This window comes from Physella acuta, unplaced genomic scaffold (genome assembly GCF_028476545.2).
Source record: "Physella acuta isolate Inbredline_101_S28 unplaced genomic scaffold, ASM2847654v3 ptg000205l, whole genome shotgun sequence".
NCBI lineage: Eukaryota > Metazoa > Mollusca > Gastropoda > Physidae > Physella > Physella acuta.
Window position 1 is genome coordinate 323,668 of NW_026731724.1, and position 24,202 is coordinate 347,869.

General features: G+C 40.0%; 3 protein-coding genes across 3 annotated transcripts; 2 read left to right on the forward strand and 1 right to left on the reverse strand.

Moving 5' to 3' along the window:
* Window positions 1-852: 852 nt before the first annotated feature.
* LOC131937263 (basic salivary proline-rich protein 2-like) lies at window positions 853-6,189 on the forward strand. Its single transcript, XM_059294550.1, has 4 exons — window positions 853-972; window positions 1,275-1,498; window positions 2,550-2,684; window positions 4,340-6,189. Exons 3-4 carry the CDS (start codon window positions 2,642-2,644, stop codon window positions 6,187-6,189), a joined length of 1,893 nt encoding a protein of 630 aa, XP_059150533.1. The 5' UTR covers window positions 853-972; window positions 1,275-1,498; window positions 2,550-2,641.
* Window positions 6,190-6,492: 303 nt separating this feature from the next.
* LOC131937275 (uncharacterized) lies at window positions 6,493-15,088 on the reverse strand. The gene is made up of 3 exons (XM_059294568.1): window positions 14,700-15,088; window positions 10,743-11,114; window positions 6,493-6,962 (listed from the first exon to the last, which is right to left on the reverse strand). The coding sequence occupies exons 1-3, from the start codon at window positions 14,782-14,784 to the stop codon at window positions 6,820-6,822; spliced, it is 600 nt and encodes a 199-aa protein (XP_059150551.1). The 5' UTR covers window positions 14,785-15,088; the 3' UTR covers window positions 6,493-6,819.
* Window positions 15,089-19,178: 4,090 nt separating this feature from the next.
* Window positions 19,179-23,323, forward strand: LOC131937272 (uncharacterized). The gene is made up of 7 exons (XM_059294566.1): window positions 19,179-19,361; window positions 20,032-20,142; window positions 21,017-21,151; window positions 21,677-21,727; window positions 22,039-22,149; window positions 22,369-22,512; window positions 22,858-23,323. The coding sequence occupies exons 1-7, from the start codon at window positions 19,256-19,258 to the stop codon at window positions 23,205-23,207; spliced, it is 1,008 nt and encodes a 335-aa protein (XP_059150549.1). The 5' UTR covers window positions 19,179-19,255; the 3' UTR covers window positions 23,208-23,323.
* The last annotated feature ends 879 nt before the right edge of the window (window positions 23,324-24,202 follow it).

Below are 24,202 nucleotides of genomic sequence, written 5' to 3' on the forward strand. Positions count from 1 at the left end.
GTGGTTGGCTGATGATACCTACGTTAGATAGCGATAACGATGTTGGATGACGATAACGATGTTGGATGACGATAACGATGTTGGATGACGATAACGATGTTGGATGACGATAACGATGTTGGATGACGATAACGATGTTGGATGACGATAACGATGTTGGATGACGATAACGATGTTGGATGACGATAACGATGTTGGATGACGATAACGATGTTGGATGACGATAACGATGTTGGATGACGATAACGAGGTTGTATGAAAATAACGAGCTTGACCTGTTAACATCTGCCCTAAATTCGATGTGAAAATGATTTTTGCACGAACTTTTCCATTGTTTAACGTCCTATATATATTACAAATAGGCAAAAAACAGAAGTCATTTATGCAGAATCAAAACACAACAACTAGGAAGCAATGTTATTTATTCTGGTAAACAGTCTAAACCTATGTTAATTAATTCAATGTATTTTTACCTAACATCGTGACGCGCATAATTTAGTTGTTGTTGCCTTTTTGATTCGTTTATTTTCTACTTCAACGGTTCTCAACATCTTAATTCACCCCCCCCCCCCATGTTTGACAAAGCTTTTGTTTGTTACTTAGCCCGACGTGTAAATATAATTACTCTTGACACAACCTACAGCTGTGAGTTTCATTATGTAGCCAGCATGCATCCACAGCAGTTTCCTAAAGGGAACAAACCTCGCTATAGAAATATCTCATGGAATAGCTGACAACGTTTTGAAATTAATTGTTTTTTGTTGTCTTTCAGTCCCCAAATAAAACAAGATGTATACGTTATAAGACGTAATTTAGGCTAAACAAGCGCGTTATGCCGGTCCACATGACGTGTCAGACATGAAGATGTTGCTCCATCATCTCTGACAGCCGACCTCAACGATGCCTCGCATTTTACCCAAGAGAGGCTATGAAGAAACTATTCGGTTACGTCCCCTGAGTGGTGTAACTACTGTAAGCACTCTACTCTATACTAATCAATGTGGTCTAACTATTATTAAAGTAATTTTTTATTTGAAAATAGATATTTTTTTATAATACGACAGTTAGGATACTTGTAGAGTAAATTAGATAGATTATATAGAATAAAAAAATTGATTTTTTAAATATTTAAATGATAGTAAAATAGAGCTGTTTTACATCTTCTGATTTAAATTGCTGATTATTTGTATGTAACAATAAGGAATTAAAATTCCCATCACCGACACCCTCCCCCCCCCCCCCCCCCATGTCCTGACCCATGTATTGGTACACAGGCCTAGCCACTGCATCTTCGGGCTCCTCTCTGACAACTTGACGGCACTATTTCCTGCCTAACGTCCGGAGCCAGTTAGTTGACCGAGGGCAGCCAGTTAGTTGACCGCCTCCATGGCCAGAGTTCTGCCGTAGCTGCTGGCATCATAGAGGGAGATTCACGACGTCAACTTTCAGCAGAACTTGGGTGTCTGTCGAGTTTTGTACGGAGCTGTCAACTTTTCTGGTGAGCACATTTTCTGGCATTTGTAGACATGTGAATAAATGAGATATCTTTTTGGTCTCATCATGTATTTGATTGAGTGATGTTCACATTAGAAACACATTTTAGGCGTATTGATGTTGTCAACTTTTGTGTATGGGATTCAGCGATATTTAACTTTGCCAGCACATCTACCAGAAAATGATAATTAAACCGTGTAGTTTCCTCAATGACAAAATATAACAAATAAATCACAGTGTGTTGAAGTGAAGGCTGTTGGTTAGGTTTGTGTTTCCTAGTAGCCTACATCTGGTGCCTTTTGTAAATAGTGCATGAAAATTAATGATAAATATATAAGCCTATCATTTGATTGTAAAGATATTTACACAATGTTTAGCAAGCTGTTTAATGCTATTAAAGCACGCAATAGACTAATCAGCCTACCCAAGGATAATGTATACATTTGTTTACTTGCACTAATGTTTACGTTTACCGTGTTGTGTGTCTAAAGTTATCTGGTCCTTATATTCCCTTGTGTGATGCCAGTTTGTTTGTCTGTGTGTTTGTGTACAAACAACAGCCCTATTTTGTTGTCTGATAAGTGAACTATGTGGGTAATTATGACAACAATTTGTCTAATAATTAATTAAAGTTAACAGCCTGTACAATCTAATGCAGTGTGTACTCTTACTGCATAGGAGATGCGTCTGTTGTTGTTTGTGCACTTTTTTTTACCGGCTTTGACTAAGTGAATATGAGAGACTGGTTCCATACATTTTGTATCTAGGCTAGTATCTAGACACGTGTATAGGCTAGTGTCTAGGCTAGTGTCTAATCTAGTCTCCAGTCCAGTTGCCATTAGTTTGATTCTTTAAGATTTAAAAGTAGTTTTAGCCTTGGAGTTCACATACAATTAGATAGTCAGTATGGATTCAATTCATCTATACAAAAAAATGTTTTGTTTCTTCCATTGAAGGATCAACAGCATCACCCTCCGCTTCCATTGAAGGATCAACAGCAACACCCTCCGCTTCCATTGAAGGATCAACAGCATCCCCCTCCGCTTCCATTGAAGGATCAACAGCATCACCCTCCGCTTCCATTGAAGGATCAACAGCATCACCATCAGCCTTTATTGAAGGATCAACAGCATCCCCCTCCGTCACCATGTTTCTGGTGCTGGCTTGTTTCTCGCTGGTCGCAGCACAACGTAAGTGTTCAATGTGTTTAGTTCTAGCTGGTCACAACGTAAGTGTTCAATGTGTTTAGTTCTAGCTGGTCACAACGTAAGTGTTCAATGTGTTTAGTTCTAGCTGGTCACATTGTAAGTGTTCAATGTGTTTAGTTCTAGCTGGTCACATTGTAAGTGTTCAATGTGTTTATTTCTAGCTGGTCACAACGTAAGTGTTCAATGTGTTTAGTTCTAGCTGGTCACAACGTCAGTGTTCAATGTGTTTAGTTCTAGCTGGTCACAAGGTCAGTGTTCAATGTGTTTATTTCTAGCTGGTCACAAGGTAAGTGTTCAATGTGTTTATTTCTAGCTGGTCACAACGTAAGTGTTCAATGTGTTTAGTTCTAGCTGGTCACAACGTCAGTGTTCAATGTGTTTAGTTCTAGCTGGTCACAAGGTAAGTGTTCAATGTGTTTATTTCTAGCTGGTCACAACGTAAGTGTTCAATGTGTTTAGTTCTAGCTGGTCACAACGTAAGTGTTCAATGTGTTTAGTTCTAGCTGGTCACAACGTAGGTGTTCAATGTGTTTAGTTCTAGCTGGTCACAACGTAAGTGTTTAATGTGTTAAGTTAAAGCTGGTCACAACGTAAGTGTTCAATGTGTTTATTTCTAGCTGGTCACAGCATAACGTAAGTGTTCAATGTGTTTATTTCTAGCTGGTCATAACGTAAGTGTTCAATGTGTTTAGTTCTAGCTGGTCAAAAGGTAAGTGTTCAATGTGTTTATTTCTAGCTGGTCACAGCACAGCGTAAGTGTTCAATGTGTTTATTTCTAGTTGGTCACAACGTAAGTGTTCAATGTGTTTATTTCTAGCTGGTCACAAGGTAAGTGTTCAATGTGTTTATTTCTAGCTGGTCACAACGTAAGTGTTCAATGTGTTTACTTCTAGCTGGTCACAAGGTAAGTGATTAATGTGTTTATTTCTAGCTGGTCACAACGTAAGTGTTCAATGTGTTTAGTTCTAGCTGGTTACAGCACAACGTAAGTGTTCAATGTGTTTAGTTCTAGCTGGTCACAACGTAAGTGTTCAATGTGTTTATTTCTAGCTGGTCACAGCACAACGTAAGTGTTTAATGTGTTTATTTCTCGTTGTTCTTTTAAATCGTTTACATATTACATAACACTGACTTGTGATATTTCCGACACACCAACCCACCCACATATACTGTTATATAAGTATTTCAAAATATACAGGGCATACTTTGTCGCCCATGTTGTTAGGAGTCAGCCACCCACATTTCGTGTGGCTTGTTAGCACCCAGCCACCCACATTTCGTGTGGCTTGTTAGTACCCAGCCACCAACGTGTTGTGTGGCTTGTTAGCACCCACACACCCACATGTTGTGTGGCCTGCTAGCACTCAGCCACCCACATGTTGTGTGGCCTGCTAGTACTCAGCCACCTACATGTCGAGTGGCGTGCTAGCACTTCCCCACATTGCATCACCCTGTCGCGCCACCACTCACACACCTGTACATTATATCTACCTGTCGCGCCACTACTTACACACCTGTACATTACATCTACCTGTCGCGTCACCTCTCACACACCTGTACATTACATCTACCTGTCACCACTCACACACCTGTACATTACATCTACCTGTCGCCTCTCACACACCTGTACATTGCAGCACTGCCCCAGTACCTGATGAGCATGGCGTCCAAGAGTTTCCTGCCCCAGTCTGGCTACCAAAATTTGATCCCTGGCTCGATGGATCCTTTCACCTCAACTTTCCTCAGGTCGCCCATGGCGCAAGAGCTCTTTGACCTTGACCCCGCCCCACCGCCAGGCTCGGAGAAGGCGGCAAAGCAGGCCGCCGCTGCGGCCGCCGCAACTCCCGGCCAGGGCGACGCCCTGCTCCCGGGTGATATAGGTGGTGGCTTCTTCAGCCCTCCACAAACCGGAAACAGATTTTTTACCTCTCCATCTCAGTTTGACCTTGGTCCAACCAAATCGTTCCCCTCCGCGAATGAGCCCGGGATGTTTCGACTGACCAGCGTGTTCGGGACGCCGCCCTCTGCAGCTGGTGGTTTGTACACCTCGCCGCTAGCCTCCAACACTGGCGGTCTACCCGGAGCCACGAGCCCAAACAGCCAAGGTAGCGACCCCCCGCCCGGTGCTGGCATGTTCGGGTCCACGGGACAATTTGGCAGCCCCACCCCACCTAACTCTTTCCCCCAGACAGGTAACACGATGTTTCCATCTGCCCAGAACTATCAGCCCCAACAGTACTCAACGGGTAACGGGGGGTCGCCTGGGATCTCACCACCTGGGGGCGCGGCGTTCGGGTCACCGGCCAGTGGGATGTACGAGCTAGCGCCCAACAGCACAGGTTTCCCGGCAGGGGGCGGCAGCGAGCCCCAGCCCTGGACACAGCCGACAACCCCACAGGGAGGAGGGTTCAGTTACACGCCTCAGCAGGGTGGGCAATTTTATTCGCCTCCACAACAGCCACAAAACAGCGGCAGTAACTTCGGCCAACCACAAAACAGCGGCGGTAACTACGGCCAACCCCAACCTCAAAACAGCGGCACTAACTACGGCCAACCACAAAACAGCGGCGGTAACTACGGCCAACCACAAAACAGCGGCGGTAACTACGGCCAACCCCAACCTCAAAACAGCGGCACTAACTACGGCCAACCACAAAACAGCGGCGGTAACTACGGCCAACCACAACCACAAAACAGCGGCGGTAACTTCGGCCAACCACAAAACAGCGGCAGTAACTACGGCCAACCACAAAACAGCGGCGGTAACTACGGCCCACCATACCGTAGCGACGCCAACGGACCGTACCAAGGCGCGAGTCAGCAGCCCTACATGGGCCAACCCACACAACCCATATCCCAACCCATATCACAACCCGGTCAACAGAACCCCGGAATGTCACAACAGCAACCACAGTACAACAGCAACGGCTACGACCAAAGGCCACCACCACAACAACAGTACAGTTCAAACACGTACGACCCAAGACAGCAACAACCACAGTTTGCGCCCAACAACTACCAACAACAACCCTACACCAACACACAGCCACAGCCTGGAGCGTACAACGGCAACCAACAAAATGGCGGCTACAGTTACCAGCCTCCCCAAACCGGAAGTGGACCCAACACCAACTTTCAACAAAATCCCGGACTTGAGCGGTACGGCTATTCAGATCCACGCCCACAAGCCCCCAGCAGCTATACACCCCCAGTGTACCAGCCCCCCGCCCCTCCAGCTCAGCCCCCAGCTCAGCCCCCACCCGATTCCTTTGGCTTCGATATCAAAACGATCAACATGTTCCGAACCGCCATGGGTAAAGACAAGATTGAGCTGCCCAACAGTCCGCTCTTCAGCTTTGCTGCAATGTCCAGACAGCCCAGGACGGACGGCTTGACCGGAAGTGCTGCGGCCAGACCCCCGGCCTCACAGAACTTGATGGACAGGGTCATGGCGCTTGGGGCTATGGGCACGGTGGAGCTGTTTTAGCTTGAGCTTACACAGATCTGTGTGTTGTGGGGCTGTTTTAGCTTGAGCTTACAGAGCTCTGTGGGTTTATGGAGCTGTTTTAGCAATAAAAGTACAATTAAGCTTTATTCAAATGACTTGGGTGAAATAGTTACAAATATGCCGCATGTTTCTGATGTAATATTCAATAAAAAGACTGAGCAAGTGTTTAGATAGACATGATTTATATATGTGGGTTTTATAATTTTCTATAAAATGTCCGCGTGCTGTGTTTAGCTGTATGTTGGTTGCATTGTTTCAATAAAACTAACACATGCTACGCTGTATTTGTTTGAACTGTTACATTTTATTTGATTCTTTTACAAACACATTTCATTTTCTATAATTTTAGCTCAAGCATTTTTTCCGGAGATGTTTTTAGATCTAGATCTGTCACCTCTCTCTCAATAACCAAGCTATGTGGGCAGTGAAAGGTGTATTGGGCTACACACGCTTTTGGTTAATAGTTGCTTGACTCTACCAAACAAAGTATCAACTTATGATGCAGAGGTCACACCTTATTGGTAGCAATCAAGTTGACTTCAATGGCACGGTAAGTTTGTGTAGATACATAACATTAAGAAACAAAAAGGTACATGAAATCCAATCGTCCTAGAAAACATATTCGTTGATCATATAGGCGCCGACCACGCCGTTCATTAGGTCGGTGCCCTGAGATCTTCCACTGCCACCGTTAGAGTTACTGCTGTGGTAGGCGTCCAGTAGAGTCGTGTCTTGTGCGCCGTACACAGAATCTGAGAGAGAGAATAACGGCATTATCGAGTGGGTCATTACCAAAGGGGTCATTATCGAATAGGTCTTTACCAAAGGGGTCATTATCTAATGGGTCTTTATCGAATGGGTCTTTATCGAATGGGTCTTTATCGAATGGGTCTTTATCGAATGGGTCTTTATCGAATGGGTCATTACCAAAGGGGTCATTATCGAATGGGTCTTTACCGAATGGGTCTTTATCGAATGGGTCTTTATTGAATGGGTCTTTATTGAATGGGTCTTTATTGAATGGGTCTTTATCGAATGGGTCTTTATCGAATGGGTCATTATCGAACGTTGGTAATGTGGTGTGTGGGGGAAGGGTGGGGGATGGGTCGAATAAGTTGATTTTTGTGGACGCGGGTTATTTTTGGTGTGGGTGCCACTACGTTCAACTTAGCATCGAAATATTTGTATCTTACAACAAGCAAGGAAATATTTCATCTGCATACAAAATGCATACAATTAAACGGCGGTGCCTATGATTGATATAAATAAAACCCCAAGCAATTTATGTTATTTATATTTTTAGAGATAATACCTCTGCGTTAAATTACTTATAATGTTGTGTAAGACAAAGGAAATTTAATAAATTAAAAACTCTTCTTTCATACCAGAATTAAATGTTTAATTTCCTGCAAAAAGTTTGCTTAAATTTGGAAAAAAAAAATCATTGAAACAATGCAAGAGATCAATCAGTAGCGTACGCAGGGGGGAGCAGGGGGAGCGGCCGCTCCCCCTCTGGCCATTTTCAGCAAAGTGGCGCCTTTTTGGAAACTTTTTAAATTCAAAGTTTTAAACAATGATATTTGTTAAAAAAATATTTTTGGTCGGCACATCTATGTAAATCACACACACCTCACCACCACAATTGTGTAGAGCGACATTAATGTCACACCTAGGTATACACTGGGTTGGATAATTGACCTAAAGTGAACGGACAGTGGTGAATATAAGGTTGAACCCATCCCCCCCCCCAACCCAACCCAAACTGATCTGTTAAGTACATGTAGAAAAACGCGTAATGATGTACCATAGTACCATGCCGCCAGAAAATTAGCTTTTTAAACGTAAAACTCTGTGAATATTGTTTTTGAAATTACCAGTAAAAAAGGTGTGTGATCAATACAGTGATCTAACCCATACCTATCACTATGTTTAAAAAATGATCTTTAAGAACAAAAAGGAGCAGTAGATAATTGAAATATATGAATAGTAATGTAAGACCGTTGTTCAGTTACATGTAGGATGTTATTCCGAATGTTTTTTCTAATATATCGAAAAGCGTGGTTTTATACCAACTCTGATTTTAAAAACTTTCATTATGCTGTAATACTTTAGCATTTATGATGACGATATATTAAATTCTGATTATAGACAAAAACATTTTGTAAACACGAATAGTCTTAAACAATTTCATTATATTCTAAAGTAATTATTTATTTGTATTGACATTTACAATTAAATGTGTAAATATATACATATTTATATTAAGAGAGTGATTATTTCCCCTATTTCCCTTGTCTTAAATAATTTCCCAGGAATTATTATGTAAGAAATTTTGTTTACAAGAATTACAAAACAGATTGTGTTACGTTCATTGTTTTTGGTTGTAGTATATATATATATATATATATATATATATATATATATATATATATATATATATATATATATATATATATAAATTGTTTAGATTGATACAATTTTTGTTTTGTCGGCCAACATTGTGTGTTTTTTCTTATTTCTTCAGAGTGCTACTTTCAATTTATTTTACATCATAGCGAATTAATGACATATATATATATATATATATATATATATATATATATATATATATATATATATATATATATATATATATATATATATATACGTATATAGAACGTGTTAAAAATTCGGCGCCTTTTTTGTTCTTTTCGAAAACCTGGATACGCCTCTGAGATCAATATATATTTATAGTTTTAAAACATTTTATAAATATGTGTCAATACATTTTAAATACTGTTAATCGTATTAATACATAATGACACTATTTTTGAATAAATCATTATAGATCTATGTATTATTAAACGCATGCTATACATACACATACTATTGAAATAGTGTATTGGACGCAGGTTTTGCGAGGACTAACCTTATAGGACCCACACCAAGGGGAGTAGTGTGTGTGTGTGGGGGGGGGGGTACATTTACGCATGTGGACAGAAAGGGGGGTGGGTACATTTGTTTAAACGTGTGGATTCCACCAATGAACGAGCCAATTAAATGGTGAATATAACCAGGGGAGGTAACCCAAGAAGTTATGGTTTGTTGTTTTTCTATTAACATTTTTCTCTTAACCTTATACATTTATTAACGAAGGTTAGTCAGGGGTTTTATGGTTTAACATCCAGCTTTATGGCGGGGGGGGGGGGGGGGGAGGTTGTCCACACCAAGTGTGGAATACATTTTGGCATCAAGAAAGGGTGGATTAGAAGAATACAGAGGGAATAGTTTTGGCAGCCTAAGTTATTTGAGTGGCTTCTCGCGACGTGTCTCTAGCAGATCGAGAACCTAATTTAGTCTGAACTTCACACACCTCATTGCAGATCGAGAACCTCAATTACTCTCTTAACTTCATAAGCCTAATTTTATTGAACAACCGCTCGACATGAATCCACACCATATTCGTTACCCGTTTATCGCGTAGATCTTTGACGGTAGGGATATGGGTATATGGGCAACTATGTTGATGTGTTTAGTACACGAGTAACTATGTTGTATGTAGTACATGAGTAATTATGTTGATGTGTTTAGTACATGAGTAATTATGTTGATGTGTTTAGTACATGAGTAATTATGTTGATGTGTTTAGCACGTGAGTAATTATGTTGATGTGTTTAGTACATGAGTACCTATGTTGTATGTAGTACATGAGTAATTATGTTGATGTGTTTAGTACATGAGTAGCTATGTTGATGTGTGTAGTACATGAGTAGCTATGTTGATGTGTGTAGTACTTGAGTAACTATGTTGATGTGTGTAGTACATGAGTAGCTATGTTGATGTGTGTAGTACATGAGTAATTATGTTGATGTGTTTAGTACATGAGTAACTATGTTGATGTGTGTAGTACATGAGTAACTATGTTGATGTGTGTAGTACATGAGTAACTATGTTGATGTGTTTAGTACATGAGTAACTATGTTGTGTGTAGTACATGAGTAACTATGTTGTGTGTAGTACATGAGTAACTATGTTGATGTGTGTAGTACATGAGTAACTACGTTGTGTGTAGTACATGAGTAACTATGTTGTGTGTAGTACATGAGTAACTATGTTGTGTGTAGTACATGAGTAACTACGTTGTGTGTAGTACATGAGTAACTATGTTGTGTGTAGTACATGAGTAACTATGTTGTGTGTAGTACATGAGTAACTATGTTGTGTGTAGTACATGAGTAACTATGTTGATGTGTGTAGCACATGAGTACCTATGTTGTGTGTAGTACATGAGTACCTATGTTGTGTGTAGTACATGAGTAATTATGTTGATGTGTGTAATATATGAGTAACTATGATGTGTGTAGTACATGGTTAACTATGTTGATGTGTGTAGTACATGAGTAACTATGTTGATGTGTGTAGTACATGTTGATGTACATGAGTAATTGTGTTGATGTGTGCAGTACTTTAGTAATTATGTTGTGTGCATGTTGATGTGTGCATGTTGATGTGTGTAGAACGGTGAAATGAGCAGCTGCACCGAATGTACTCACTCTGAGAATGACTGGCGGGTGCCCCACCCCCTGTAGCATAGGGGTCACCTTCGAACTCCTGCTCGACCGGTCCTGTGGCGTAGCCTGATGACCCCGCGGGCGCTGCGTCTCGAGGGGGGGCAATAGGGGGTAGTGGGGGTAGGGGTCTGCTGTTCATGGGCTGGGGCTGGTAGCTGAGCTGGGTCAGGCTGAAGCCAGGAGAGGGGGGAGGGGGGTAATACTGTGGGTTATATGTATTAGGTTGAGGGGCGTAGCCTTGAGGCGGTGGAAGGGCGTATCCAAGGGGTGGGATAGGTGCATACGCCTGTGGCTGTGGGGGTGGGTAAGCGGGGGGTGGTCCAAAGGGGTCAGGTGGCGGTGAAAAAAATGAGCCTGCAAAAAGTATCAGATGAGTGTTTGTATAGAGAGATAAACAGTCAATGACGTTATACACAGTTATTTAATTATTTCATTGAACAGAGAAGCAACACAAGCAAGCATTAAAAACACATCTACAACATACACACGCATCTTACATAACAACAAATGAACAGCTGATTTTCGCGTGCAGTCATTGATCGCGTACAGTCTTAGGGTGGATTTGTTAGATTCTCGAAATACAAGAATCATGTAGAGCAGGGGTCTCCAAACTTTTCAGTCCGAGGGCCGCATTAACTATCAAATTTCAGTTCGAGGGCCAGTTTCTTCCAGGCATGTCTTTGTTTTTTCTGGGCAGAGTTCCTCAGCTATCACCAACAAACGATTTTTCCTTGGACAAAAAGATCTCCGCGGGCCGGATGAGAGGACTTCGAGGGCCGCATCCGGCCTGCGGGCCGTAGTTTGGAGACCCCTGATGTAGAGCATTGTATAGACGGCGAATATTATCTGTTTTTGTGACATTGTTTGGCAGATGGCGGATCTATAAAAAGTTTTGTGTGACAATGTGTGACAGGTTGGGATTGGGTCGACAATGAGCTAAGTGTACCGTGACGTTGTACAACCCTCAGGTCAATTTATATTAGAGTCTCGACCAAAACATCAATTATTAAAGATTTTTAACTTCTTGATTTTACCAGCACAAAACATGATATAATAAGAAAACTTGTACTCATTTTACAGGCACATCTCGCGGTAATTCTTTCTCAAGGGAAATAACTGAGATAATATGGGAGTTAATAGGGACAGCGGTTGGGTACAAATTAGCTAAACGGGCAGATAATTAATGTCTCTGTAACCTCCTGGCCGAGACATTAAATAATGGGCCACACGTCACAATATAGCTGCTCTGGTATGTTACTGTAAGGCGCAATGTGTTGCATCCTAGTCAGGATTTCGATGTGGGCTTGTATTTCAATATTTCAAAACAATATTTAAAGCGTAAAATTGTGGTTTTGTGAATCTCAAAACGACATGCATGCACAGTCGCCAGTGGCTCTAATATACCGTGGGGACATCTTTTGTTTTAAAAGTCCATGTTATAACCCCCCACCCCAGCCCCTACACACACTACAATTGTTTTGAGAATTGTAGGCCTACTACAGACACTACAATTGTTTTGAGAATTGTAGGCCTACTACTGACACTACAATTGTGTGGCGTAGAATTTTCGCATGCTTGTATGTGCACCGTGCACCAAGATAAATGGACAAGACTTGCAACAATAGATGAATTTGTATTTAGAGAAATGGAACATTTTAAAATAAAAGAATAATGGAGTGTACGGAGAGAATGATGAAGCTAATGATTCTGCAAGAGAACAGAGCTGGCCCACACTTTGTTGTCTCTGACACGAAAGATTGACAGCTGTCAATGAAGATCAGTGACCAGCCCTTAAGTCGTGTTGATGTCTTCAAACTGAAGTCATATCCAGAGAAGATGACTTTTGGTGATTGATGTTGGATGGTTTAAAATAGCGCTCTAGCTCTATCCTTGTGTGTGACTGAAGTGTAGCGTCTGTAAAAGTAATGTCAGGGTATTTTGTTACAATTTTATTTGTGTATCACCATCTTTTCCCGTTAGTGCTCAAGACTTATGGGGCAGATGAAATAGAGATCATATGTTTAAATAACCTCGGCATACAGGGTGATAGTTGGGTCAGTACTCTGCCCAGACGCCCTTGTTTCCCTAACGTGAATCAGGTACCCATAAGTCTGGGTGTAGCGTTGGATGACTAACGACCGGGGATCCAAACTCGTTCCTTCGGGCTAGAAGCCCTAAGCTCTACCATCCAAGACAAGTCAATGTTTTAACGGTAAAAGCAGAAGCTAAAGTTTGGTACTTTGTTTAACATCAATTCTTTCTTTGTTCCGACCATCAGTAGTTCCAGACTGTCAGTTTTCGTTACATCAGATTCTAGTTTGTGTCGGTAGTTGACGCCATGTCGTTATATAGCCTACTAGTTCTTCTGTTAAGATAGGATGGTTGCTGATGTACAGAACCAAATGGCGCCTAGCTGAACGTTCTCAGTTCTCTGTCTATACGCCAGACACTGAGTGCACTGACCTATGCCCTTGGTGCAGATTTGTTTATTTATTTTAGACAAACACTATACATGGCAGTATAACTGTCTAGTTCAACTTTGCTTGAATTCTGGGTCAACGACCTCTAGATCTGGATCAAGTACTGCCTGACTAAAGGTGTCTCGCCAGCCCCCCTCCCCCTCCCCCTCCCCAGGTATGACACGCTCTGTGACATTCCGTAATGACGTGACTTAATGTCGTCACTTGATTTACCGCGCTCTGTATTTGCACCAGTCTAATGCTGTTCACTTTAACTAGTCTTCTGTACGGGTTCTCAACATCGGGACTTCAATGTAATCATTGCACCTCTGTGGCTGTCCATTAAATCATTGCACCTCTGTGGCTGTACATTAAATCATTGCACCTCTGTGGTTGTCCATTAAATCATTGCACCTATGTGGCCGTCCATTTAATTATTGCACCTATGTGGCCGTCCATTTAATTATTGCACCTTTATGACGGTCCATTAAATCATTGCATCTATGTGGCCATCCATTAAATCATTGCACTTTTGTGGCGGTCCATTAAATCATTGCACATCTGTCGCCCGTCCATTTAATCGTTGCGCCTCTATAGCCAGTAATTAAATCTTTGCACATTTGAGGCCCGTCCATTTAATCATCGCACTCCCATTTGTAAACTCTACTTGTCTGAGTTACGAGATTATAGCTCTGAACAATTGACTATACACAATTATAAGAACGTTCTACAGACATTGTAGAATACGTTATGATCACTGAAAAGTTATACGATAATAGTTAATACTAAAATACATTTTAAAATAGCCTTATGATTGGATTTATCTTGGCCCTATTATTCGTATTTGGATCCTCTAGAAGGTCGAGCCTATCCAGTGCTAGTGGATTTAATTTACACTTTGAAATGTGTAAGATATTTATAGTTTGTATCTTCGATAAAAGAAACTTAAGTTCCACCAGACATCAACATTCACTCATTTTACCGAACGTCTACAATCACGACAATAAAGTTCTACCACACGAGAACAACCACAAGTTCTACCACACGTGAACAACCACAAGTTCTACATCATGTGAACAACCACAAGTTCTACCACACGTGAACAACCACAAGTTCTACCACACGTGAACAACCACAAGTTCTACATCATGTGAACAACCACAAGTTCTACCACACGTGAACAACCACAAGTTCTACCACACGTAAACAGCCACAAGTTCTACCACACGTGAACAACCACAAGTTCTACCACACGTGAACAACCACAAGTTCTACCACACGTGAACAACCACAAGTTCTACATCATGTGAACAACCACAAGTTCTACCACACGTGAACAACCACAAGTTCTACCACACGTAAACAGCCACAAGTTCTACCACATGTGAACAATCACAAGTTCTACCACACGTGAACAACCACAAGTTCTACCACACATGAACAACCACCTAAGATACAGCAAGAAGAGACGAGGACCTACCCTGTGGGGGTGGGGGCGAACAGGACAGCGCCACCAGGGCTGAGGTCAAAAGACAGCGAAACATCCCCTGCATGGCCGTTGTCATGGCTACTCACTGACGTACTTCCGGTCAGTCTGACCTGGGCAAGAAATAAAATTAAATCACATCAGAAATAACAGCACGCACAAGTCAAACACAAATCCAGGCCAGTCGATAACAACAGTGCTGATATTGGTTTTTGTGTGCTTTATTCTATCCGTGTGGGACTCAGTATGTGACGCGTAAAACACCGGATGTTAAAAATTCAGTTAAATTTCCGCTGTAGTTTTATAGTGACACGGTTGAACCGATGCGAACACCACGTCTTATCCTAGCTGTCCTCACTTCACAGCACATTCATAACGTTAGCAGAGGCGGAACTAGTTTCTCTAGATGAACCTTGGAGTAGGGATACAGCCAAGCTCCAACACATGTATTAGTACAGGCGGAACTGCTTTCTCTACATTGGAGTAGAGATACGCAGACAAACAGTTCTTGGCATATTATCAGAGGTGGAACTACTTTCTCTAGATGTACAGTAAAGTAAGGATACTTCACACTGCTCAACACACATTATCAGAGGCGGAACTACTTTCTCTAGTTGTACAGTGGAGTAGGGATAAACTGCTCCACGTACATTATCAGAGGCGAAACTACTTTCTCTAGATGTACAGTAGAGTAGGGATAAACTGCTCCACGTACATTATCAGAGGCGGAACTAGTTTCTCTAGTTGTACAGTGGAGTAGGGATATAGCAAACTGCTCCACGTACATTATCAGAGGCGGAGCTACTTTCTCTAGATGTACAGTAGAGTAGGGATAAACTGCTCCACGTACATTATCAGAGGCGGAACTAGTTTCTCTAGTTGTACAGTGGAGTAGGGATATAGCAAACTGCTCCACGTACATTATCAGAGGCGGAGCTACTTTCTCTAGATGTACAGTAGAGTAGGGATAAACTGCTCCACGTACATTATCAGAGGCGGAACTAGTTTCTCTAGTTGTACAGTGGAGTAGGGATATAGCAAACTGCTCCACGTACATTATCAGAGGCGGAACTACTTTCTCTAGATGTACGGTGGAGTAGGCCGAACACTGCGCCTTACGCTTGCGTTACGCCCATGCTCACTAAGCCTCTATACTGCGCCTAACGCTTGCGTTACGCCCTTATTCACCAAGCCCCTATGTGTCCTCCTATGTGTGGCTGACTTGTGAAGAGAGAAAAAGAGACAGTTAATGCTTTATTCTAATCTTGGCTTGTTCGTGGCCAACAGATTTTTTTTTAACTCAGGCTATAAAGAACTAGCCCTGGTAACATAAGCGAGATAAATGGGGTCTGGTCTGGGGAACGGCTTGATATAGGTGTGGGTGTATGTATATATATATATATATATATATATATATATATATATATATATATATATATATATATATATATATATATATACATACATACATATATATATATATATATATATATATATATATATATATATATATATATATATATATATATATATATATATATATATGCACGTTTTGACACTCACACAGATGCAAATATTTCATCTACATGTTATTCATGTACAGAACATTTATCCTTAGTCTGACCATTTTCTTTAACCTCATTATTAACATTAAACTAAGCATAATTAAATCAATTTATGATTACTTCCAATACCAACCATAGAAAAGTGAAGCTAACAATCATATGGTAAAATACAGCCCCAAGAATGAGGAAGACGTACCAGGCTAATCTCTGGTGTTAATGGAGCCACGAAGTGTGTGGCATGTCCCTTTTATCTAGGCTGGGGTGAAAACCTTTCGGACATGAATGGAAAGAAAATGGCAGGATCCTAAATTCTTACAAATCTGGAGAAACTTTTTTAAATTTAAAAGTCCATACTTCTTTATGTGTTAAGGTGCAATACAATAAAACCGACCTAACACCCTCAGGTAGAATTCACCTAGATCCGTGACACAAGAAACTGCAATACTCGCATGCAGCAAGGTTAAAGTCAGTCGTCAACTGATACTTTAATACAGCTGTCTGTTTTAAACAGGAATATTCACTGTCTAAACATAACTTCAAATAAATCACAAAGTGTTAGAATAAAACTGGCGTAAGCGATTATTTATGCAAACTGGAATGCCCTTGTGAAATTTAGAAAATAATTAAAGTAAAAGCAGAATCGCTTAATGCGACAAAACATATTAAGTTTCATTAGTTAATAGTGATTAGTTAATAGTAACATTTCTTAACTTAGTAATTATAGTAGCTTTATTCAGCAATATATATATATATATATATATATATATATATATATATATATATATATATATATATATATATATATATATATATATAGGCCTATATATTTATAACCTTTACATTTGCATCTACAAACTTACCTGAGAATATTTTTAAAAAAAACAGAAGTGTCTTTCCAGGGCTATTAAAGCAATAATTGTTCTCACTTGAACGGTTGTTCATAAACATGACTATCACGTGACATTTGATTGACAACCTTTATACATTAGATCAAACAACGAACACCGCTTTTTTACACAGGTCAAAAGCTAGAGCTACATGACATCATGAGATATTCTTGGCGTCATAAAGTTTCTATTTTCTGAAATATAAAAATGGAAATAGCGATAAAACTGTCGAGAAAAAAGGTTGCTTTGTTTTTGTTCCTGATATAAGATGTAGCACATGCACAAGTTGACATGTAGCACCGGCACAATGTTGACATGTAGCACCAGCACAATTTTGACATGTAGCACCAGCACAATGTTGACATGTAGCACCAGCACAATTTTGACATGTAGCACCAGCACAATGTTGACATGTAGCACCAGCACAATGTTGACATGTAGCACCAGCACAATGTTGACATGTAGCACCAGCACAATGTTGACATGTAGCACCAGCACAATGTTGACATGTAGCACCAGCACAATGTTGACATGTAGCACCAGCACAATGTTGACATGTAGCACCAGCACAATGTTGACATGTAGCACCAGCACAATGTTGACATGTAGCACCAGCACAATGTTGACATGTAGCACCAGCACAATGTTGACATGTAGCACCAGCACAATGTTGACATGTAGCACCAGCACAATATTGACATGTAGCACCAGCACAATATTGACATGTAGCACCAGCACAATGTTGACATGTAGCACCAGCTCAATGTTGACATGTAGCACCAGCACAATGTTGACATGTAGCACCAGCACAATATTGACATGTAGCACCAGCACAATATTGACATGTAGCACCAGCACAATATTGACATGTAGCACCAGCACAATGTTGACATGTAGTACCAGCACAATGTTGACATGTAGTACCAGCACAATGTTGACATGTAGCACCAGCACAATGTTGACATGTAGCACCAGCACAATGTTGACATGTAGCACCAGCACAATGTTGACATGTAGCACCAGCACAATGTTGACATGTAGCACCAGCACAATGTTGACATGTAGCACCAGCACAATGTTGACATGTAGCACCAGCACAATGTTGACATGTAGCACCAGCACAATATTGACATGTAGCACCAGCACAATGTTGACATGTAGCACCAGCACAATGTTGACATGTAGCACCAGCACAATGTTGACATGTAGCACCAGCACAATGTTGACATGTAGCACCAGCACAATGTTGACATGTAGCACCAGCACAATGTTGACATGTAGCACCAGCACAATATTGACATGTAGCACCAGCACAATGTTGACATGTAGCACCAGCACAATGTTGACAGATAACAATATGTAATCTTATCTCCTCTTTTATTATTGAATTTAGATATTTAAATTACATTTTCATGACTTATATAAGAAATAAAATAAAATAGATATTCTTATATTGTCATTGGAGACGAATAAATCTGGTAAGTAAAAACGAAATGTCTGCTTCAGAAATGGGCCAAAATTAGAATACAAGATTTGTCACATCCCACAAACAAACAAACAAACACAACCTATGGAGAACTTAATAAAAGTCTTAAAAAGCCGTTATTTTCACGGTAAGAGTAAAGGACATATTATGTAATGACTTGCATCCGTTTTTGGTTGCATTGGAAAACAATTAAAATAAAACAAATCATATGTGATCTGCACATACATGAGTATTTTTACGTTGAATTAATATTTTGAAGTGTATTTGAAGTATATTTGAAGTATATTTGAAGTATATTACATGTATATGACCGGACGTCAGAATGGGTAAGAAAATGTGGGAATGGGGGGGGGGGTGTCCAAAGTGGTCAAGTTGGACGGGGATCTAAAATTCCAGTTATTAGGGGATAATTCCTTTAAGTCCATAATAGCATTGTATATTCTTGCAACATGTATTAGCCAGTGCTGAACGTAGAGAGCGATAGATTAAACTGGTCAGGCCGACATATAAATAAATACATCGAGAAGAATGTCAACTTTTTAATAGATAAGGTTGGCTAACCTAGATTTACTTGTGTCACGCAATCGGTGTATCTGTAGACAAGATTTTAACATGGACATTCTCAACCTAAAAATGTCGATTTATTCTTGCATATTTTGTATACAGCTTATCCGAGCTTTAGTATCTGGTGTAGAGCTTACGACGAGTAAGGATGTAGGTAAGTTTCCTATAATAAAAACATTTGATATTGTAAGTTTTACATAATACATTCTGCAATTTTAAGTAAAACTAGCAAAAATCACACAGTGGACATTTCTAAGAATCCAAACAATGATTGTTGCATGAAAGTTTGATGGCAGTCTCCAAGGACTAAGACTATGACTATGAGATCACCGTAGAACACAGCCGAAAAGCTGAACTGTATTTTTACATATTGTTTTCAAATATGTAAAAGGTCTAAAGACATATTGGCCAAAGCCCACTGAAAAGTTTCCAAAGTTATTTTCTTCTTAAATCAAACTTAACAATGCCTTAATAAAGGGTTAACTTTCTATTTGTTATATGCTAAGATATTTTCAAAGAAAATGTTCAATATTATAATGAGCAGTAGAAAGGATTATTATGGTTAAACGGAAATCATCATTATAAGTATTAATGATCAAGTTACAACAGATTTCATACTTATATATATATATATATATATATATATATATATATATATATATATATATATATATATATATATATATATATATATATATATTATTTATAAATAAATTTTATATATATATATATATATATATATATATATATATATATATATATATAGATAGATAGATATATATATATACATCTATATTGATCTACTTGTATAAAATCTTTGCCAGTTTGCAAGGATACTCTGGACAACTGCCAGAGCTATACATCTGACGCCTGTACGGGGATCTACACATCATGGGCTAGACAAAACTGTCAAGCTACGTGTGGATTCTGCACTCGTTAAGTAGCAGGGCGTCACATTTGTCACTTCATATCACCTCCATATCACCATCACATCACTTTTATATCACCATCACATCACCTTCATATCACCTTCATATCACCATCATATCACCTTCACTTCACCATCACATCACCATCATATCACCATAACATCACCTTCATAACATCATCACATCACCATCACATCACCTTCATATCACCATCACATCACCTTAATATCACCATCACATAACAATCACATCATATCAAAATAACATCACCTTCATAACATCATTATATCACCATCATATCACTTTCATGTTACCATCACATTATCGTCACATAATCTTCATATAGCCTTCACATCATATTTATATCACCTTCATATCATACATATATCGACTTCACAACATCTTCAAATCGCCTTTACATTACCTTCATGTTGCTTTCACATCATCTTCATATTGCCTTCACATTATCTTCAAATCGCCTCCATAAAATCTTCATATCATCTTCATATTTGCTTGTTATATCATCTTCACACCGTATTCACATAATCTTCACATCAACTTGACCTTTCAAGATAACAAACATATTTGGGTGATGGGCGATTAAAAACCCTTATTCACCACGACAAAGAATTATGTACTACAGAAAGTAAACAACACGAATGTAACAAAAATTATGTACTACAGAAAGTAAACAACACGAATGTGACAAAAATTATGTACCACATAAAGTAAACAACACAAATGTGACAAAAATTATGTACCACAGAAAATAAACATGACGAATGTAACAAAAATTATGTACCACAGAAAGTTAACAACACAAATGTAACAAAAATTATGTACCAGAGAAAGTAAACAACACGAATGTGATCCATTACAGCCCCACCTACAGCACCTGCCTCCTGCCTAGACCAGATCCCCAACTGTGACACCTATGATGGCGACATCTGCATCAGGACAGAATACCGCAACTGGGCTCTGAATAACTGCAGGCTCTACTGTAGATTCTGCACAGGTTTGTGGGAATGGATGTTTTAGACAAATGAATATCAAAAAGATTTTTACTACCGGAAAAAAATACTTCTTAAAAGCGAATGTATTCGGCGGAAAATGGATGACGTATATTATGACAGATTCTCCTCCAATTAGTTGTGTAGTATGTATAGCCAAACCGCACCCAACACCACCCACACTACAACCATAAAACTCGTGTCCCAATTCAAGTATTTTTAACTATCGGAAATTAAATTCAACTAAAATTGTAAAACAGAAGTTAAAATCTCACCTCAACGTAATAATAAGCTACAGCTTTTAACAATTAGTCTGTATGCTTCACGATATAACAGCTATGTCTACGATTCAATCATACATTATAGAGTACCAAATCTTAATTTTTATGTTTTATTTTCATATTTTGGTCCAGTATTTTTTGTCAGAATTTCACAATTTTTTAATATTATTACGTCAAAGTATGTTGCATGATGTGGTCAAAAACAATACAAACATTGATAAAATTTAAACCAACTCAATTTTTTTCTAGACGAACAACTTGCCAAGCTATCAGAAGAAACTCCTACAATGCCTGCAATTGGTGAGTTATAAAGTCTACATCAGTCAAGTTGTATATGTGTTAAGTATAAAACTCGCCTGATGACGCCACTGAATGGCATTGACAGTGGTTCGTTTTTGGTATCGTTCCGGGAGGGGCGCACTGGCAGCTTCATATTTCTACCAATTATGGTACACCACTAACATTAGAACATCCAATGCAGCATCAACTAACTAAACATCTCTACCAATCATGTTACACTAACACAAGTAGCAGATAGTGAAGGTCTCAGCTTAACCTCACTAACCAAACGAGCCAATGAAAGAATCAGATTTGTTAATGTCTCGCCTCAGATTGTCAGGATAAGACCGACTGTGCAGCTTACGGTGTCGATGCCTGTTCTGTTGACAAGTTCGGGCACTGGGGAGCTGAAAATTGTCCGGTGTTCTGTGGATTTTGTCACGGTATTTATGTGGAATTGATTTCTTTGCTTGTTTCTTTATGATTTCTTTATGAAAATGTCGATCTTGAGCTATTATGGTGTCTATCGGTAGTGATTGTAGTTACCTGTTATCGGCCCTATAATACTGACTGTTTGACCGCGTAAGTGAATAAAAGAGGCAATAGAAATAGGCCTTTAAATGTGAATGTATGCCGATTAATACTAGACTTATGTCATCTAGATGCACCACTGACAACCAGCACATCACCGTCGCCGTGCATTGACGTCTTGTCTGACTGCAGCACCTACCAAGCGGACACGTGCATTAACGTCATGTATAGGAGATGGGCGGAGACAAACTGCAAACGCTTTTGTGGATTTTGTGGTAATATATGTATTGGTGTTACACACACACACACGTACACACGCACACGTACACACGCACGCACGCACACGCACACACACACACACACACGTGCGTGGCTGGTTTGATACTTGTTTTTCCCAAACCTAACCTTGCTTTCTCTTTTCGCGGTTCTATTATTGACTGCTCACAGACCATGCCTGTTTATTTGTGGAGATCTGTGTTTCAGAACGAATGGGTCACATAAACAAATGGTGTTCGTTCTAAACTGAACCACTGTATATGTTTCTGTATAGAGAGGCGTACACAATGATAACGCTGTGAATCTATGCATGTGAGCTGATAATTATTTTTGTATTTAATAAGGGACACAAGGAACAACTTCAGCAACCAGCTATAAGCCTGTACTCATCACAGCTGGTACTACACCAACCACACAGTCGATGGTAGTGACAACCCGGCAGCCTCTAACAACAGCTAGTACAATATCAACCACAACAGCTGCTCCACTGACAACCACAACAACAGCTGCTCCACTGACAACCACAATATCTTCAACAACCATTTCTAGAACAAGTACGACAACAGCCTCGACATCGTTGAAGGTACCAGTCACATTGAGGACACCCCCGCCTCTACCAACCACAAGCACAACCACAGTCGTGACCATTAAAACACCACCACCACTCATCAGGACACCACCACCACTTGGATGACCGTCAGAGCCGTGGTCAACATTACTTTTCCTGATGCTACAAGGTCATTTAATATGACATCAGCGGTTGTTATCATATACTTCCTTTTGTTAAAGTTGTAAAGTAAAGAAATATTGCAAATAAATAGTATAGTATCTTTGTTAATTTATTTTCAATAAATATTGAACACCTAGGATAGACATGAATTAAGAAACTATGTCACATGATGTCACTAAGACATGGACAAGTGTCCTTAACACACGTCAAGACGTCTATAAGTGTTTGGAACGGCCAGGTGTAAATGTTGATAACTCCTAATGCACTTACCATCAACATTATGGAGCAATGCAACCTTGTGCCGCTAGATGAGGCCTTACAATGGGTCTCTCATATTCAACAAACAAATTGTGTAGTTGTAAAACTCAGTGCAACATCAGCAAGTCTAACCACATTATCCCTGCATATGAAGAGGCCACAGTAACCAGTAGCGTAGCGAGGGGGGGGGGGCGGGGGGGGGGACATATGTCCCCGGGCGCCGACCTTAGGGGGCGCCAAAAGGGGTTGGAAAGAGAAATTGAAAGGTTGAGGGTGGTGTAAATCAAAAGTTTGAGGGGGGGGGGGGTGCAAATCGAAAAGTTTGTCCCCGGGCGCCGGGAAGGGTCGCTACGCCTCTGACAGTAACAGATTCACTCTACTATATCAATCCTATCTAGGCCTAATACTATGTCAGACGAGGATTATGTTTCTAGTAAAAGGCCAAGAAGCCTTTACAATCCACGACACAAGTCAGGTATGCATAGGTTGGACATACTGTTTATTTGGGCAGGGAATCAAACTTGAGCCTTACAGGTTAGCAGCCATGTGTCTATTCACTTGACCACACCATCCCGTAAAGATGATCTAATGAGAAGCTTTTTAAGCAAATAGCTCTGGAAGTGGCTATTAAAATATGTGATGAAAGAATTATGTGATAAGAGCTTAAAAAAAGAGAACGAAGCTTAAAGAGAAAGTTCCTT

Excerpts from the sequence above, each read along its gene's own strand:
- LOC131937263 (XM_059294550.1), top strand. The coding sequence starts at position 2,642 with ATGTTTCTGGTGCTGGCTTGTTTCTCGCTGGTCGCAGCACAAC. Across the intron at positions 2,685-4,339 it reads CTCGCTGGTCGCAGCACAAC|CACTGCCCCAGTACCTGATG; the intron begins GTAAGTGTTCAA and ends TGTACATTGCAG.
- LOC131937275 (XM_059294568.1), bottom strand. The coding sequence starts at position 14,784 with ATGACAACGGCCATGCAGGGGATGTTTCGCTGTCTTTTGACCTCAGCC. Across the intron at positions 11,115-14,699 it reads TTCGCCCCCACCCCCACAGG|GCTCATTTTTTTCACCGCCA; the intron begins GTAGGTCCTCGT and ends TACTTTTTGCAG. Across the intron at positions 6,963-10,742 it reads ACCCGCCAGTCATTCTCAGA|ATTCTGTGTACGGCGCACAA; the intron begins GTGAGTACATTC and ends TCTCTCTCTCAG.
- LOC131937272 (XM_059294566.1), top strand. The coding sequence starts at position 19,256 with ATGGACATTCTCAACCTAAAAATGTCGATTTATTCTTGCATATTTTGT. Across the intron at positions 22,150-22,368 it reads GTTCTGTGGATTTTGTCACG|ATGCACCACTGACAACCAGC; the intron begins GTATTTATGTGG and ends TATGTCATCTAG. Across the intron at positions 22,513-22,857 it reads ACGCTTTTGTGGATTTTGTG|GGACACAAGGAACAACTTCA; the intron begins GTAATATATGTA and ends GTATTTAATAAG.